This window comes from Austrofundulus limnaeus, unplaced genomic scaffold (assembly GCF_001266775.1).
Source record: "Austrofundulus limnaeus strain Quisiro unplaced genomic scaffold, Austrofundulus_limnaeus-1.0 Scaffold8, whole genome shotgun sequence".
Taxonomy (NCBI): Eukaryota; Metazoa; Chordata; class Actinopteri; order Cyprinodontiformes; family Rivulidae; genus Austrofundulus; species Austrofundulus limnaeus.
The window spans coordinates 1,423,255-1,440,342 of NW_013952410.1; the positions used below are offsets into that span (position 1 = coordinate 1,423,255).

Below are 17,088 nucleotides of genomic sequence, written 5' to 3' on the forward strand. Positions count from 1 at the left end.
CCCCTACCCACTTTGATGCATTTTTCAAATTTCGCCTTGGGGTGGAGTTATCTTTTCACAGGGGGGTAAGTTACACTTTAAGGTTAGGTTTGCACCTCCAGGTTAGACCGTGGTTTTATCACTGCTTTCACCATGTTGTCGTATCTCACACTTACATTTCAAAACAAAAGCAGCTCTCTCCAGGAGGAAGTTTACAGGATAAGTTTGCCTCTGTCAATCAATCCAAGAGCCAATCCATGGGCAGCATTCTGCTGACGTCAAAAATCAAAAGCACGCAATACTCTGTTCTACCTGCTTAGAACCACCACAGAGGTGGTTCTAAGAGGTGAGTACTGCGTGCTTTTGAGYCACGCGAGTGGAGAGGGGGCTAAGGTGTTCCGGTTCGAGGCAGCAAACAAAGTTTATCCACCCTGAAGGTCAAACTTAAACAATATTTGACGATCAACCTTTAAATGAAACCAGAGCGCAGACAGAGGAGAGAATGTAGAAATGACTCAGCTGCAAGTGAAAATGTGGAGGGAGGACAACAGATGTTTATGGAAGGAGAACTGCGCTAACATAAAATTACTAATAAATATGTTACGCTACTTTAGCTAATTCTTTATCGCCACCTGTATTAGCGTGGTGCTAATGTGAAAGCTAGGCTAAGCTGAAGTTCTTCCATGAAGCAGCTCTGTTGTCCTCCATCTGCATTTTCAGTTACAGACTGAGTCATTTCTACTTTCTCCTCTCTGTCAGTGCACTCTGGAAAGAAAAAAAACTTAACTAGCTATAAATTACCAAAAATAGAAGAATTGGTATGAAATGTGACTATTTTGAGTAAAAATGTCTCTTCTGTCTATAAATAGTAGCGACTCCTCTGCATTCAAGTTATTCAAAACCCAACAAATACTGTATGTAAAAATAGGTCTCTTCCCACCAAAATAAAATGTGTAAATCTTTGGGAATTCCATATTTTGTCTATGATTTGTCTATAAACCACCACAAACACAATTTAAGCTCATTTGAATCACTTGAAGCTACTAAACACTTCCTTAAATGATGGTTTTCTTATTTTCTCTCCACAGATGCCCAAGGTTCAGTACCGCTCCAACTGTAAGCCCTCCACCTTCGCCTACCCACCAGCGCTGGAGGTTCCCAAAGAAAAGGAGAAGGAGAAGGTGAGAGCCGAGGCGCCAGACATATCCACTTATTTTGCTTTGCTTTTTCTGATATTACTAATCCAGGAAAGCTGATCTTGCCTCATATTGATTTGTGAATCATTTTAAACACYGCCTTTTTAGACTCATTATCTTTCTGCCCCATCGTGCTTATTATTTTAGCATCTCTTAAGAAAAAGAGGCCAAAGCCTGAAATGCTTTTATAAAATGTAGCAGCAGATGTTTATCTTGTGGTTCTGGTATTGTCTTACGTTGTAGAAATCTCTCTCTCTCTCTCTTTCTCTCTCTCTCTCTCTCCCTCCGTCTGTTTGCATGGCAGGTATCTACTGCTGTTCTCTCCATCACTGCCAAGGCCAAGAAGAAGGAGAAGGAAAAGAAAGAGAAGGAGGAGGAGAAGATGGAAGTGGTGAGTGGAAAAAGCTCCACACGCTGAACCCGTTCACCTCCACTGAATATTTTATTTCCTTCATTTTTAAGGGACTGATTTATGTTTTCAAGTAATTTATAAAAGGTTGTTTTGACCTCCAGACACCAGAATGTTTGTATGTAAAGYTTTTATGTTGTAATACTGACAAGCATATAATCTGTAGTTTATTATCTAGTGATTACTTTTACTACTCTGTGAATCTGTTGACTTCTGGAGACGTCATGCTGATACAGCAGCTGGTTCTGTTGTTTTATTTGCTGCTAGAAAACTTTATTACACACTTTACTGATCATCAAAATGGAAATTTATGGTAGTCTCTGAAGCGTGCACCCAGTTATCCACTCTCTGAAACTCTTTTGGCACCTGACACGCATCTGCATTTATTTATTTGTCTTCACTCACCCACACCCAGCATTCACAGACTGGAGCKAGAAAATACTGAGAGGCGAGGCAGGAAACGCTCACATCTGATGTTTTAAATTCTGTCTCACTTGTTGTAACGGTGTTTGAAGGAAAATTAAGACTGAGGTCAGCTGGTTCAAAGTCATCAACTGTGATTGTTTACATTCAGATTACAGTGATATAATCTGCGTACAGGCTACAGACAAACAGTGGGTGTCAGACTCGTTTTCACCGAGGGCCACATGAGCGTTATGGTGGTCCTCAAAGGGCCAGTTGTCAATAACATCAACGTTTTGTGTTTAACATTGATTTAAACACAAAGTCACGTTCCTCATCTCATTACCACAGCTGATCACGCTAACAAACAATAACTGAGCTCTACGTGATATTTCCTGCATAGAAACAGTGTTTTAACACGTCCTCTTATATATACTGAAAAGTAATACACGTACAACCGACTAAATGTGAAATAAATATTACAGAAATAATATTAAAAGTAAAAGTACAAGAGTTTTACTCACTGAGTGGTGGTAAGTAGCTGCCATCGTGAATTCTGTACTGGGGTAGTCAGAGTTCCTCCCACTTTCTGACAGGAAATTCCCACCGAAGCGGCGTTCCAGTTGAAATTTACAACTTATAAGTGTGAAATTCCCACTTCCCAGTTCAACTGGTAACCAGCAAAAATGCAGCTGAATGTAGATTTTATACTGTAAAATTTCGTCAGCTGCCAGCTACTTTTGAACCCTGTGCACCTTCATCTGGTGATGGGATGCTGTCATTTCATGGGTCAAATAATCTAATTGCATTATGGGAAATGCAGTTTATGGTTACTGTAGGCTTTAAAGCAGAATACACTTATTTTAAGGCTTTATGCGTCTGTGGAGCTCTCTCGTGCCACAGAATACTGTTGTGCTGTATGCCTTGCCTTTCACCCATGCTGTAAAAGACAAATATGTTTAATTTCAATCAATAGGATCTAAATAAAATATGCATATGGAGGGAAATGAATGTTTTTGGTCTGATGCAGTGAATTCTGATTCTTTCTCTGCAGGAAGTCACGGAGGGCGAGAAAGAGAAGAAGGATGAAGAGAAAGAGAAGGAGAAAGAAAAGGAGAAGAAGAAAGAGGCAGAGCCTAACTTCCAGCTGCTTGAGAACCCGGCCCGAGCGATGCCGGCTCAGCTCAAAGTCCTGACGATGCCGGAGTCCTGCCGCTACCAACCCTTCAAACCAGTAATTACAGCCGGAGTGTTCGTGTGTGAACACATTAAATAAGGATTTCTGTAGTGCATCTCCAAAATGATCAGACTGTAGCATCTAAATCTGAGTAATTACATTAACTTATCAGGTAATAAGAGTAAAGCATCTGAAAGAGGAGTGTTTATCCTTAAATAAACTCTTTGCATCAGGATTCATCTTGTTGGTTGGTTTTGGCCGTTGTTTTGGTCCAGAAACTCCCCCCTCCCAGCCTATAAAAAGCACGGCCCGGCGGTCCTTCTGTAAATGTTGACAGTTCTCTGCAGTAAATGGAAAAACGACGAGCAGTCACCCAATAAGCGCTCGCTTCAGACCCGTTAAGAGGAAGTTCTGTTTGATTTCGCAGGCGAAGCAGAGAGTTTTATACTGTACGGTGCTCTGTATCAAGTGCCAAAATGTTGTCTTAGCTTGTCTAAAGTTTTGGTAATGCTTTCCTTTTAAGGGTTTGTTTTTGATTCAAAGACGAGTTTAGGAAGTGGAGAGTTTTTACAGACTTAKCCTGAAATCTGTTCAGTGTAAGGACATTCATTCAAGGCATCTTTTCTGGAAATTATAATAAGATTTCCTGTTTTCCTCAGTGATTTTTTTTTTTTTGTCAAACTGGCTCCAAACTTCACATTATCTAAAACAGTTGAGAAAGTCCTAATGAAACTCTGATGTTTGCATAAAACCATCGTTCAGCTTAAAGCTTCATCTGGTTCTCRCTGTCTGTCACCAGCTGCACACAGGCGGGATCATCATCCTGAAAGACACCAGCAAGGATGAGGAGGAGCTGGTGGAGCCCGTCTCAGCTCATGGGCCCAAGATAGAGGAGGAAGAGCAGGAGCCTGAGCCCCCCGAGCCTTTCGAGTACATTGATGAGTAGAAATATCCCAGCCGAGGTAAGTTTACACCTTGTTACTGAGCATGCTGCAGAAATGCAAAGATTAAAAATGACTTGGATCTTTAAATGGATCCTTCATGACATCAAACTGTCCGTTAGCTCAGTTTTTGTTCAAATTGAAGCTTATTCTGTCTAAAATCTTGAGTCAGTAATGTTTAACTGGCACAGGCAAAACGAGAACTCATTTCTCCTGTTTTGGCTTCCCCTCACTGGCTTCAGGGTCACTTCTGAACTCACTTTAAGATCCTTCTGTGTGTTTTTAAATGCCTCAACAGCTGCGCCCCCATTACCTCTCTGATCTACTGCATCCTTGTGTCCCACAGCACTCACATCATAAACACAGAGCTGATGGATTAAAGATCAGGCAGTGTCTCTGTCTTTAAAGTGCCTGTGACATTATTTTTTTGTGATAAATATGATTGGACTTTTGGAAAGATAACATATTGCAAAAGCAATTTCACACCACTGAGATGAACATTTGTCAAATAATATTGTTTTAATAAACAAAGATAAGGGAGTTTTCTTTCTTAAAGAGTTCCCCTTTGATGCCACTTCCTGTTTCACTTTAGCTGAGCCAAATTCAAACGAGAACATGCCAGTTATGTGACAAAATGGATTAAATCACATGTTGTATGCCAATTTTTATGTGACAGACCCTTTAAGTCTCTTTTAAAAACACACTATTATTCCCTGGCCTGAGAGTCAGTCTCAGTGAGTTGGTTCTCAGCCTGTCACGATAACAAATTTTGCTGGATGATAAATTGTCTCAGAAATTATTGCGATAAATGCTAATATTGTTTTTTAAATTAATATCTATTTTAAATTAATAGAATAATAATTATTAATATAGCATTCACCGTCTCACTGCTTATGAAGTTTACCAAATTAATGTCGTGTAGGGGGAGAAAAAACTCGGCAAACCCAAGGTTTGGCACGGCGCCTTGAGGGCGTCCTGAGGCATCGCCAGCTGAAAGACTGCATCAAAAACTAAAGACGCTCCTCTGGCTAAATGCCTGTTCACAGGGCTCTCCTGCTGCAGAGCTTAGGAGACCATTTATCAGTTTTATTGTACAGCACTTTGGTTAGCCTTGTGCTATTTTAAGAGTTTTATAAATAGAAGTGGTACGGTACCTGTTCAACCCTATGGATCTGTTTTGTTAGAGAAATTTTGTCTATCTAGTGCTCTATCAAAGCAAGTCTAAAATTCTGTCTTACTGGGTTTTTTTTTTTTTTTGCCTTTTTTTTTAAGAAACAGACAAACGACTTGAATTTAGCATTTAGCAAATCAAGACGTTTGTTTTTGTGGCTGCTCATCTTGTTTTAACAAACTGACACAGCTCTCGGGATCTTGTCGTAGGACGTTTGCGTAACGTGATGAAACACAACGTGGCGTCTGTGCAGCTCTTTAAAAGCATGACCAGGTTTCACCAGCCACCGTCTGAGGAATGTAAACACGACCGCCGTCTGCAAACGCTGGCCGCCGTCTGCGCTGACCTCATCACCAGCGCTGAGCGTCGAACGATGTTTGTTATGTTTGTGTTGGACCGGCCGCGGCCTGCGCCTCCTGTGCAGGAGAGCACGGTTGCACGTGATGAGACCGATGAGGTGTCGATGACCAAATCATGCTGTGTGTGAACACTTTATCATTTCATTATGAGGCTGTGACAGAAGAACCACTGTCAGGATGACTTCATGTGTTTGCTTTGGATGCTGCAGGCAGCTCAACAGTCAAGTTTACAGCAGATTAAGCTCTACTTAGTCACAGGTTTGATACCCAGAATACAAGTGTTTTCACTGTTCCAGTGTTTTTTAAAGGTTACAGGTTCTTTAAAGAATTATTTGATTAAAATAAAGGGTTAGATAAATCAAAGCATTTTCTCCCGTAGAAAGATGGATCAACTTCAACCTTACCTCACTCAAAGCAGGATGAAGCGAGTCCTTGTTCATATTTAACAAGTCTACGAAACTGACGAGCGTCTTCATTTGTCCTGTTTTTAGTGTTGCTGCTTCATCATTTCATAAAATGTTTTTTTTTCTCTCCTTAGGTATCAGACGACGTGACTTCATATTTTGATCCTTTATTATCCATCAAAGATTCCTGCTTCACTTCCTCCTTTAAATGTTTCTTTTCTGCCACAAACAGAATGTTTTTCATTCTCTGTGTATAACTTTTTTTGTCCAATAATAATAATAAAAAAATAAAATCGATATTGGAGAGTGGATTGTGTTTATTTCTTCGGTCGTGCATTGCTCTAACCTTTATGCATTTTATCTGGTTTACATTTTTAACACTCAGCAGCAGCTGTGGTGGTCTGACAGCTGTGGGAGATAAAAGCAGGCGTCTAAACAAATGATCAGATTCAGGTCAAACATCAGTGAGACTGAAGTATGTCATCCGTCTGAACGAGGAGGGAAACCATCCCCTCATCACACTACACATTCTTTTACTGAGAGATCTYGGCTATTTTTGATCATCTAATTGTGTAATTACCTCTGTGTGCCATTATTAAACTGTGATTAACTGATGTGCACTGGACTGATCCTGTCACAGTCGTCTGAAAACAAGTACTTTTAAAAGGACAAGTTTAGTTCACACATAACCAACAATTCATTATTTCTCATTAGAGATCAGACTGTTGGAAAAAGGGTCAAGCTGCTAGATAAGTGCTCAAACTTGGACCTGCGGGCCAGTGTTGGCCCACCAAGCTACTTGATTTGGCCCACCAGCGGTTCTCCTGGCTATTAGGTTATAATCTGTCTTCTGTAGAAACACAGTTTTACTCATTCCAACCGCTGGTCCAACTAAGGAGCTGTAGTGCAGCTAGTCTTAACTCGTGGTATTTATCTTTGAATTATATTAAGATTAAACATAAAATACAAGTAACCACAAGAGATGTTTAAATTATATTTAAGCACACATCTTGATTTGCGCACTTTATAAGACCACCAATACCCAAATTGTAATTTAAGAAAAGTCCCATGAGCCTTTGCTGCACGAGTGTATGTCAAATTTTCTCCATGGCTGAATAAATAAATAAGCAAACAAAAATATGTGGGCCACAGGGCTGCTAGCTTAATCATAAAATATTAAAACAACTTAAATATTTGCATTCATGAATTATATTATTGCATTTGGCCCACAGCCCTCAGATCCATCCATTATCTGTACCTGCTTCTTCCTTTCAGGGTCACTGGTGCCCATATCCAGCAGTCACTGTGCGAGGGGAGGGGGACATCCTGGACAGGTCACAAGTCCATCACAGAGTCCTCAGATCAGTTTTCAATTTGTCCCTCTCCCAGGAAAAATGTTTGGGCACCCCTGTGCTAGAAAGAGAAGACCCTCCCAATAGATGGAAGTTTTTGCCTCTAAACCCTGAAGATGATGGATAAATGTGAGCCATGTTTACGGTTCTTTACTATGTCCTGAGCCTGAATAAAGCTGAAGGGGTTTGTGTGGGTTTATTCTTTGCTAGTCTAAATCTGGTTTTGTCTCCTGGTTGGTGTCCCGCCTCTCAGTAAAAACAGGTTTCCTACTAGCCGATGACGATTAATTTGACAATGGACTCGAAGTCACTTAAATTATACTAGCAAATCATGTTAAAACAGTAAGCTGAGAATTGAAACCCATCTTCAGTGTGGAGTGGCAGCAGCTCTTTAGTAATGAAACATGCCAAGGGTTCACATGTTTGTAAAAATATATTAATTGATGACAGTTTTTCTGATGATTATGTGCACATGATACAATTTTACTAAACCCTATTCCATCTACTCTCTTCAGTCCCATTTCTTCTTCTTTTCCTCTGGATGACTTCCTGCACCTCATCAGGTTCCCTTCTCTTCTCTCTGTCCAGATGACACCAAGTACTTTCCTACCTGTCTCAATAAACCCGGAAGTTTTTTTTTAAAACCAGCTCCTCTCTGAACTCCTGACATTCTTCCGATCAGCTCACATCATCTGTTCTTCTCTGATTTTCCTCTTCTTCACCACAACAGTCCTCCAGCTGTAAGAAAAGCGTGTCGTTACTTTGCAGGCCGAAGCACACGCAGGAGACTGATTCAGATTGAACATTTGTTTGCAGAATATAAAGTCACACACAACCTTCAGCTGGACCAAAACAGCTTTTATTCAGTCATTGAAGTTTTGGTACCACATCAAAATAATAGCACAGTTTTATACACCCTTCTTCTGGGCCGAGCCACCCCCCCTGTTTTAACTAATCTGTTCCTTTTTAAGTAGCCTGTTCTGAGCTGACCCGTGTTCCAGGTCACTCACCTCCCGAGTAAAATTAAACGGATTGCACATTGATCTAGAATATTTTACACATCTCAACCAAACCTGCTCGTCACTTCCTCGTCTCCGTTTCCTTCAGCAACATGTTCATGCAGGTCTGCTCTGCTCTCTCTTCTGCCCAGGAAAACTTCATCTCATCCAGATCACAGGAGTTGAAGTGTTGAAGTGCGGGCTGCTGTCCGCCTTGTTCACCTGCTCAAACACACCTGACATGCACGATTGGATGATTGACAGCCTTCTCTACTATGTGAAGAGGTGACTGAATCCCTGATTCAGGTGTCGAGAAACTGAGTTTGACACTCCTGAGCCTAGATCCTCCCAGAATTTCTTAAAACTTCAACAGAGAGTGGCTTCTGAGAAGCAAATAATTTATATGTGACCCATCATATCGAAATGAGGATTAAGTCAAATTTGGACAAAAATGACCTAACTACATTTTCAGATTCCTGGCTTTAAAAGCTTTTGATACCTGGATCCTTCTGACATCATAAGATTATCCAGAGATATGAGTTAATTTGTCTTGTTGGTTATGATAATACATTGCTGTTTGACCTGAATCCTAATTTTATGCAAATTTGAGTAATATTTGATGTTAATATAAAGAGGAAACCTCAAATAGTATTTGTATATTAAGATTTACCAGTTGGAAAGAAACAAAAACATTGCTAGCTCACAGGGAAAAATTTTAAATTTTAAGGCGTTTTTTCTCAAAATCATTTTTTTGTTGCTACTGCTAAAAAAAATGCTTCAAAAATGTTTTTTAGTATATTTCAGACAGTTCATTCAAGTAATACATTGATAAGGCATTTATTCATTATATTTTGACAAAATGCAATTTTTGCACACGTTTAAATCAAAACCCTATATCTACCTATTTTTCCACATTCCACTCCTCGTTTCAATGTAATGGGTCACATATACAGCGGGTAAAATAAGTATTGAACARGTCAACATTTTTCTCAGTAAATATATTACTAGAGGTGCTAATGACATGAAATTTTCACCAGATGTCGGTAACAACCCAAGTGATCCATACATACAAAGAAATCAAACCATAAATGTCCAGAAATTAAGTTATTTGTAATAATGTGGAATGGCACAGGGAAAAAGTATTGAACACATGAAGAAAGGGAGGTGTAAAAAGGCATGGAAAGACAAGACACCAGCTGAACTCTCTCAGTAATTACAAAGCAAGCCTGCCCCTTGTCAGTGCAAGTTAATATCAGCTGGTTCAGTCCCAAATGATGGCCAGGTATCACACAAGAACCATCTGATGATGGGTAAAAGTAAAGAGCTCTCTCAAGACCTTCACAACCTTATTGTTGCAAAGCATAATGATGGCATCGGTTACAGAAGAAWGTCTAAACTTCTGAAGGTTCCAGTGAGCACTGTTGGGGCCATAATTCAGAAGTGGAAAGAACATRATTTCACCATAAACCGACCACGACCAGGTGCTCCTCACAAGATTTCTGACAGAGGAGTGAAAAGAATTATCAGAAGAGTTGTCCAAGAGCCAAGGACCACTTGTGGAGAGCTTCAGAAAGACCTGGAATTAGCAGGTACGATTGTTTCAAAGAAAACAATAAGTAATGCACTGAACCACCATGGCCTGTATGCACGCTCACCACGCAAGACTCCACTGCTGAYGAAACAGCATGTTGAAGCTCCTTTAAAGTTTGCTGCACAACATTTAGACAAGCCTGTGTAATACTGGGAGAATATAGTCTGGTCAGATGAGACCAACATTGAACTGTCTGGATGCCAGAATACACATCATGTTTGGAGGTCAAATGGCACTGCACATCAGCCCAAAAACACCATACCAACAGTGAAGTTTGGAGGTGGGAACATCATGGTGTGGGGCTGTTTTTCAGCATATGGTACTGGCAAACTTCAAATAATTGAAGGAAGGATGAGTGGAAAATGTACAGAGACATTCTTGATAAAAATCTGCTTCCATCTACCAGGATGATGAAGATGAAACGTGGCTGGACATTTCAGCAAGACAATGAGCCCAAACACAAAGCCAAGGAAACTCTCAGTTGGTTTCAGAGAAAGAAACTAAAGCTGCTGGAATGGCCCAGCCAATCACCTGACCTGAATCCAACAGAAAATCTATGGAAAGAACTAAAGATCAGAGTTCATAGAAGAGGTCCACGAAACCTTCAAGATTTGAAGACTGTTTGTGTGGAAGAATGGGCCAAAATCACACCTGAGCAATGCATGCCACTAGTTTCTCCATACAGGAGGCGTCTTGAAGCTGTCATTGACAACAAAGGCTTTTGTACAAAGTATTAGATAAATTTCAGTAAGRGTGTTCAATACTTTTTCCCTGTGCCATTCCACATTATTACAAATAACTTCATTTCTGGACATTTATYGTTTGATTTCTTTGTATGTATGGATCACTTGGGTTGTTACKYARATCTGGTGAAAATTTCATGTCATTAGCACCTCTAGTAATATATTTACTGAGAAAAATGGTGACGTGTTCAATACTTATTTTACCCGCTGTATGAACAAACAAAACCAAAGAAGTGTGGTTTCGTACTTTTGCACACTACTGGTGAGATCTCAAGTTCAAATCCTCTAACCTACAAATGGATTCTCCTCTGCAGAGGAATGTTTTTGACAAGTTTATGATCTCCGTGAGGCCGGTTCTCACAGCTCAGAGGTGGATTGTATTTGGTAAATGAAGCTTCCTGTGGAAACGTGGTTTTTCTGCATCACGTGTTGGAATGCCACCCGTTGGACTTTTTAAACCTGATGATGGAGGAAGGGAGGAAAAATTGTCTGACGATTTACTGCTCATCAGTTCTCATCACAGCCCGGGTGAGTTTTGGATATGAAGACGAATCAGTTCCTCCCTTTGCATTCCTGCTTCACTCTGTCATGGTGAGAGGGTTAACGAGATTATCCCAGTGTGTCTGAAGTCCTCTCACACAGACTGTCTGGGAACAAAAACCCCATCCTCAGTTTGAACTTCGGCACCACATGTATCATCTCTATATATAGGATGGAGCAGGTTGTAAGGAGTCCACAGCTTGGTGTAGCACAGCCACATTCTTGAAGGTGCGTTAAACTATCCAAACGGGAAGGAATCTTTAGTCACGCTTCAAGCTCGTCCGCTTGTTTCCGACCTCGATTCCAGTCAAGGGTGGAGGTCTGGCCTCCTTTTGGACTTCCAGCACGTCTCGATAAATCACAGGTGGGATTGGCTGGAAATATGTGGAACATCTGCCTCTGTTCAAAGCCACGTTTTCTCACTTCCTCTGTGATGTAACAGACCATCTGCAGCTGACACAAATCAGAAGCTACCCTTCCGTCTGTCAGTYAAGTGACCAGAACCTGCCCAGACCAGTGACACCTGTCCGTCAGCAGGCCTGCGAACCAGTTGTTGAAATGGTTTGGAGCGAGCAGATGTCACCGTCTGTGGATGCAGAGGTGGTGACCTCACTGATGAGAGGATGGAGGGTCAGCAGCACGGTCAAAGCAAACAGGACGGCCCACCGGGGAGCTCCTCGCTCAGGCCGGACGACGTGTGGCAGGCGGTCCGGGTCAAGGCCCTGAAGACTTCCTGGCAGGGCTCGGAGGGGCCAACGAGTGATGTGCCGGTGGTCCGTGATGGAGATCTGGATGTGCTGGTTGAACAAACCCAGAATGGTGTTAATGTTGGCCCGAGCAGACGGCAGCTCATATGTTTCCATCAGTCTTTAAAAGATAGAGACCTACAACGAAGCTGTGGAGGAGAGAGACGAGACATTCCAGCTCAGTTTCATAAACATACTGTTGGATTTTTTTTTGTGTTTTCTTAATCTTTCATTGTGTTTTTCTAAACTTCCCTTTGGTCTAGTTTTTATCTTTAAAACCATCCGTTCTGTTGAAATGTAACATCCAACCACAAACAGCAGCATAAATCCTGCTGCCATAACCTGAAGATGATCAAGCAAAGACTTTAGTGCTGACATATAGAACCTGAATCCACTTTTCAACACCAATCAGCTTATACTTAATACATTTTACGAGTTTAAAACATTTGTCGGCAAACACATTTTTAATTTTTCCTTCAGTTTTCTTTTTAAAGGCAAATGTCAAACTATCAAAACATTTTATGTAAAAAAAAAAAAAAACTCAAAATGACGTTTTTAGGAATATAAAAGACCAACGTTTGACAAGTCCAAATGTTTTGTGTTCATATGAAAAAATAATGTTTCCTCAGAGTTTCTGGTAAAATGTTAAACATTTATTTCTATATTTAGTAAAATAAGTTTGACTATATTTAGAAAAGCAATTTGGATAAAGAAAAAAGATTTTAGTAAATTTAATTTGTTGATCGTGCATCTTAAACTGGTTCCATTTCTTTATCAATTTTTTTTCAAACTAATGTAAAATCAGAAGCAAACTTAATAAATGTAAAACAAATTGGAGGAATTTCAATGGTTGTTAAATGCACTACTTGTGATTTTTATCTAAGTTGTGTTTAACAAACATCAAAATAAAATAAAAAAATAAGTAGGTCCTGGAGACAGACTTTATTTTAGTTTTAAATTTTTTACCTGGATCACCTGAGATGCATCAACCATCAAACTCTTTATTTTGTTTAAAATATTTTAAAACTAAAATAATAACAATAAAGTTAGATTTCTCTTTAAATTAAAAAAAATTCGTCCCAAACCTTCTTTGTGTGTGTGTGTGTGTGTGTGTGTGTGTGTGTGTGTGTGTGTNGTGTGTGTGTGTGTGTGTGTGTGTGTGTGTGTGTGTGTGTGTGTGTGAAAGAAAACCATGTTTTTAAGTTTCTGCCTCTGAGAGGAAACCGTGTTTTAGGAGAAATCACAGTTTTTATGTCACAAAGTGTTTTTGAGTTTTTCTACAACTTGTCTAAAGCAGAGGTTCTCAAACTGGGGTCTCAGGACCCCCAGGGGTCCACGAGAGGTATCTTGGGGATCCTCAAAAAATTTTACTAAATTGTTAATTTGGCTTTTATTTTTAAAAATGCACGGAGGACAATTAACTAATAAAACAAACATAATAAATTTAATAAAAAATACATGTTCTCGTGGCATTTAGGGGTTGAAATGACAGTAAATTATCCTTTAAAACAGCAGGGGGGTTATGAGGGGGTCCCTGGAATTTTTTCACCCTTATAAGGGGTCCCCAGACCCAAATGGATTGAGAACTCCTGGTCTAAAGCTTCTAAATGTTTTAAAGCTTCAGCTGAAAGGAGGAGAAAACATGAAACCTGCAGGAGTTCAGCTGGACGAGGACACGTCAGAGGCTGGTGGACTCTGAGGGGCTTCAAGTCCTCTAGTACTGGATGAGACTTCATGAGTCCTCTGAGCTGCAGGACTACAGTCAGTCCTCAGCTGCTGGTAATGTCTTAATCTTTAGATTATCTTCAGATTTTTCACAGTTTTGATTCTTCTGTAAGAAACATTGAATTATAAAAGACAAAAGTCCACAGAGAACTTTACTGTTTGTGTTGAGTGAGGGCTCAGAGGGAGCAGAAAGAGACTGAGGATCAGCAGGTTCTGGTCCTGCTCAGTCCTAGTTTTGGCTGTTTTTTTATGTTTTCACTTTTTAAAAGTTCAAAGAAACAAGACTTTTCCTGGGATTGAACCTGCAACCTTTAGATTACAGCAGTAGCCAGTTTTCTTAGTGCCTGTGCCACTCACTCTTATTTCTAAACTTGTCTTTATTTTTGGAGTTTTAGACGTCAGAACGAATCAACTGTCTGAAGACTGAAAGTCTGAGAGGAAAACCATCTGATCCACGTCAGAGACTCAGGAGGTCCTGAAGCCTCAGAGCTGAGAGGACCGAGGTCCGGACTCATCAGGCTTCTTTCCTCTGAGCTGAACCTTAGGACCTGCTCCACTCAGCAGACCAGAACCTCCTCAGATCCCAACACCTGAACGTTGTGCTGATCTTCAGGAACATTCAGGTTTTACACATCAGATCTGAAGGTCTTCATTTCCAAACTTTCACTTTCTTCTCTGGACTCAGTCCTGAATCCTGCTTTCAGAAAACTGCAGCTTTAAATTCAAACAAACTCAGGTCAAGTTAGGAAAGGTTTGTTGAAAGTTTCAGGCTCAGTTTATTTCCTCCAACCATAAAGGTTTGTTTTTCTCTGAAGATTATTTCATGAAATCTTCAGGACATCATGTGGTTCAAAGAAAGAACTGATTAAATTTTGACGATGATCTGGAATCTTATAAAACAAGATCAGGGCCACAGAGCAAAAAAAAGTTATTTTATTTCCTGAGTTCTGACTTTAATTTCAGAATTCTAACATTCATTCCAATTCTGAGAAAAAAAGCCAGAACTCAGGAAAATATTTTGTTTCCTCTGTGGTCTATAAGATGTCAGAGCTGTACTGTGATCTAACACAAACTTTAAATCAAACTTTGACAGTTTCATTATTAACCTTTATTGAACCAGATTAATCCCACTGAGAATCCTGAAAACAGATTAATTTACATGTTTTTGTGGGTTTTCTGCAGTTTCTCCCACAAGTCGGAACCAGGGATTGAACCCAAAACCTTCCTGCTTTGAGACAACAGTTCTAACCACTGATCCATCACACTGCCTGACTAAAAGAAAACCCTTATCATTAGAGTACTTAACCAGCYTCCAGTCCAGATTATTAATCTGCATCCAGCAGAGCTTTCTTCAACCAATCACAGCTCAGCTGGACTCTCATTAGGGTCTTAGTGCGGTGGGCTATTCGCCAATGGTTTTTTTTTCTGTTTTTCTCAGGCTTCTAACCTCCACATTCTGACATTCATCAGTTTTAACTTTTTAACCTTTCAGCCCCAATAAGTTTCTACATCATCAGATGGAGAAAAACAATTTAACTTTTAGAGAAAATCTGATCTAATGTTGGCCGTCACAGTCCAAGAATGACTAAAACTCAGTCAGTTTCACAAATATTGAGCTAAAGTTTAAAGGGCAATATTATGTGTTTCTCAGGCATATATTTAATGTCTATACCAGTGTTTCCCAAAGTTGGGGTCGGGACCCAAAGTGGGGTCCCGAAAAATCAAGGTGGGGTCCTGAAAAGATTTTCTGAATTAATTACATTTTTACCTTAGATGTTACAAAGGAGTGAGGTTAGTGTATTTAAAATGGATAAATGTAGTATAAAAAAATTACTACTAATATTAACTATTGTTTAGTTGACCTGATACAAATGTTTATCATCCAATAATAGTTGGGGGCACAGGTCTCTGCTACTGTTATTTTGTGGGTCAAAAGCTGAAAAGTTTTGGAACCACTGCACTTTGGTTCCCAAAGTTGGGCTTGGGACCCAATTATGGGTCATGAAGCACCTTGGATAATCTCCAGAAGTCAATTTAAAGGGTAATAAAATAATTGCTGATGTAATATTTTCCCTATAACTATTACAAAAACACAAAATATGTATAAATAATTATTTTTATTTGTGTGCAAGCTGTTTAGGTTGTCAAAAAGCCTGTTTTTTAAGAGTTATTAATGAAGTTCATGTACTCAGACCAGTCATATTTGGGGTCACAAGTTTTTGCCATGGATATTTTGTGGGTCAGAAGATAAAAAGTTTGGGAACCACTGGTCTATACCATAATAAAGCAATTATGTCACCTTCAGTTGTTATTAAAACAATGTTTATATGTTTAAATAGAAAATAAACTTGACTTCTCATCATATCTGTTTCTAAACACCTTGAAATTGGCCTCTGTCTCTTTAAGAACCTCCTTCTGTTTCTGTCCCGCACATTTCAGCACGGGGCCGGGTGTTTAGAGACAGGCCAGAGGAGGAGCTGGTCCCAAAATGTGGTTCTAGTCCCAGCCAGTGGTTTTTGCTCCCCTGCCTGGCTGCCTCAGGACCAGTGCTGGCTCTCGCCATTTTGGTGCCCTAGGCCAGTTGAAGCCCCCCCCCACTAGTTTACTAAGGTAAACTTAGATTTATTTGCTTTAAACACAAACATACATCACACATCAAATTAAATGAATAAATAAAGTAAATATAATTAAATCAAATGACAAGGGTATCATAAGGTCCTCGGCTCACAAACTCAGTCCTCGCTGTGTCAGAATGGATGTCAGCAGGATTAGTAGTAGGAGTAGTTTATTTTTCCTGTAATACCTCATTGTTTTTTAAGACAAAGCTAAATGAAAGGGACGCTGAGCAGAGTTACAACTTTTTATTTTCTTCAACAGTTTGGCGCCTCCTCCAGCAGATGGCGCTTTAGGCGATCGCTTAATTCGCCTATGCCAAGAGCTGGCTCTGCTCAGGACAGCACAGGATTTCTCAAACATGCATGAATGAGTCAAAGCAAGACTCTGGGCATGTTTTTGGTGAGAGGATAACATTATAACATGATATAAAACTTAAAAAAAAGTTTAACATTAACGTGGTAGTAGCTGAGAGTCATTTACAACACATGCTCTGACTATGACTGTCTTTTTATTTAAACAAAGTTAAAAATTGACCAAAACAACAACTCCATCCATCACAAGATGATCTCAGTTTAAAACCTTTACTTTGATGCATTAAAATGTAAAAATGAAAAAACATTTACTGTAAATGTTTGTAAAATTAAATTAATTTTTGTCCTCACATATGTGTGTGTGTGTGTGTGTGTGTGTGTGTGTGTGTGTGTGTGTGTGTGTGTGTGTGTGTGTGTGTGTGTGTGTG

The 17,088-nt window shown here is 39.8% G+C and overlaps 1 protein-coding gene across 1 annotated transcript in view; it reads left to right on the forward strand.

Moving 5' to 3' along the window:
- Positions 1 to 6,335, forward strand: part of psmd1 (proteasome 26S subunit, non-ATPase 1) — a 36,820-nt gene extending 30,485 nt beyond the window's left edge. The window contains exons 21-25 of the mRNA XM_013999765.1: positions 1,068 to 1,160; positions 1,480 to 1,566; positions 3,041 to 3,220; positions 3,963 to 4,125; positions 6,173 to 6,335. Of these exons, the coding sequence (XP_013855219.1) occupies positions 1,068 to 1,160; positions 1,480 to 1,566; positions 3,041 to 3,220; positions 3,963 to 4,109 (507 nt within the window). The 3' untranslated portion in view covers positions 4,110 to 4,125; positions 6,173 to 6,335. The remainder of the gene's footprint in view (positions 1 to 1,067; positions 1,161 to 1,479; positions 1,567 to 3,040; positions 3,221 to 3,962; positions 4,126 to 6,172) is intronic.
- Positions 6,336 to 17,088: the final 10,753 nt, after the last annotated feature.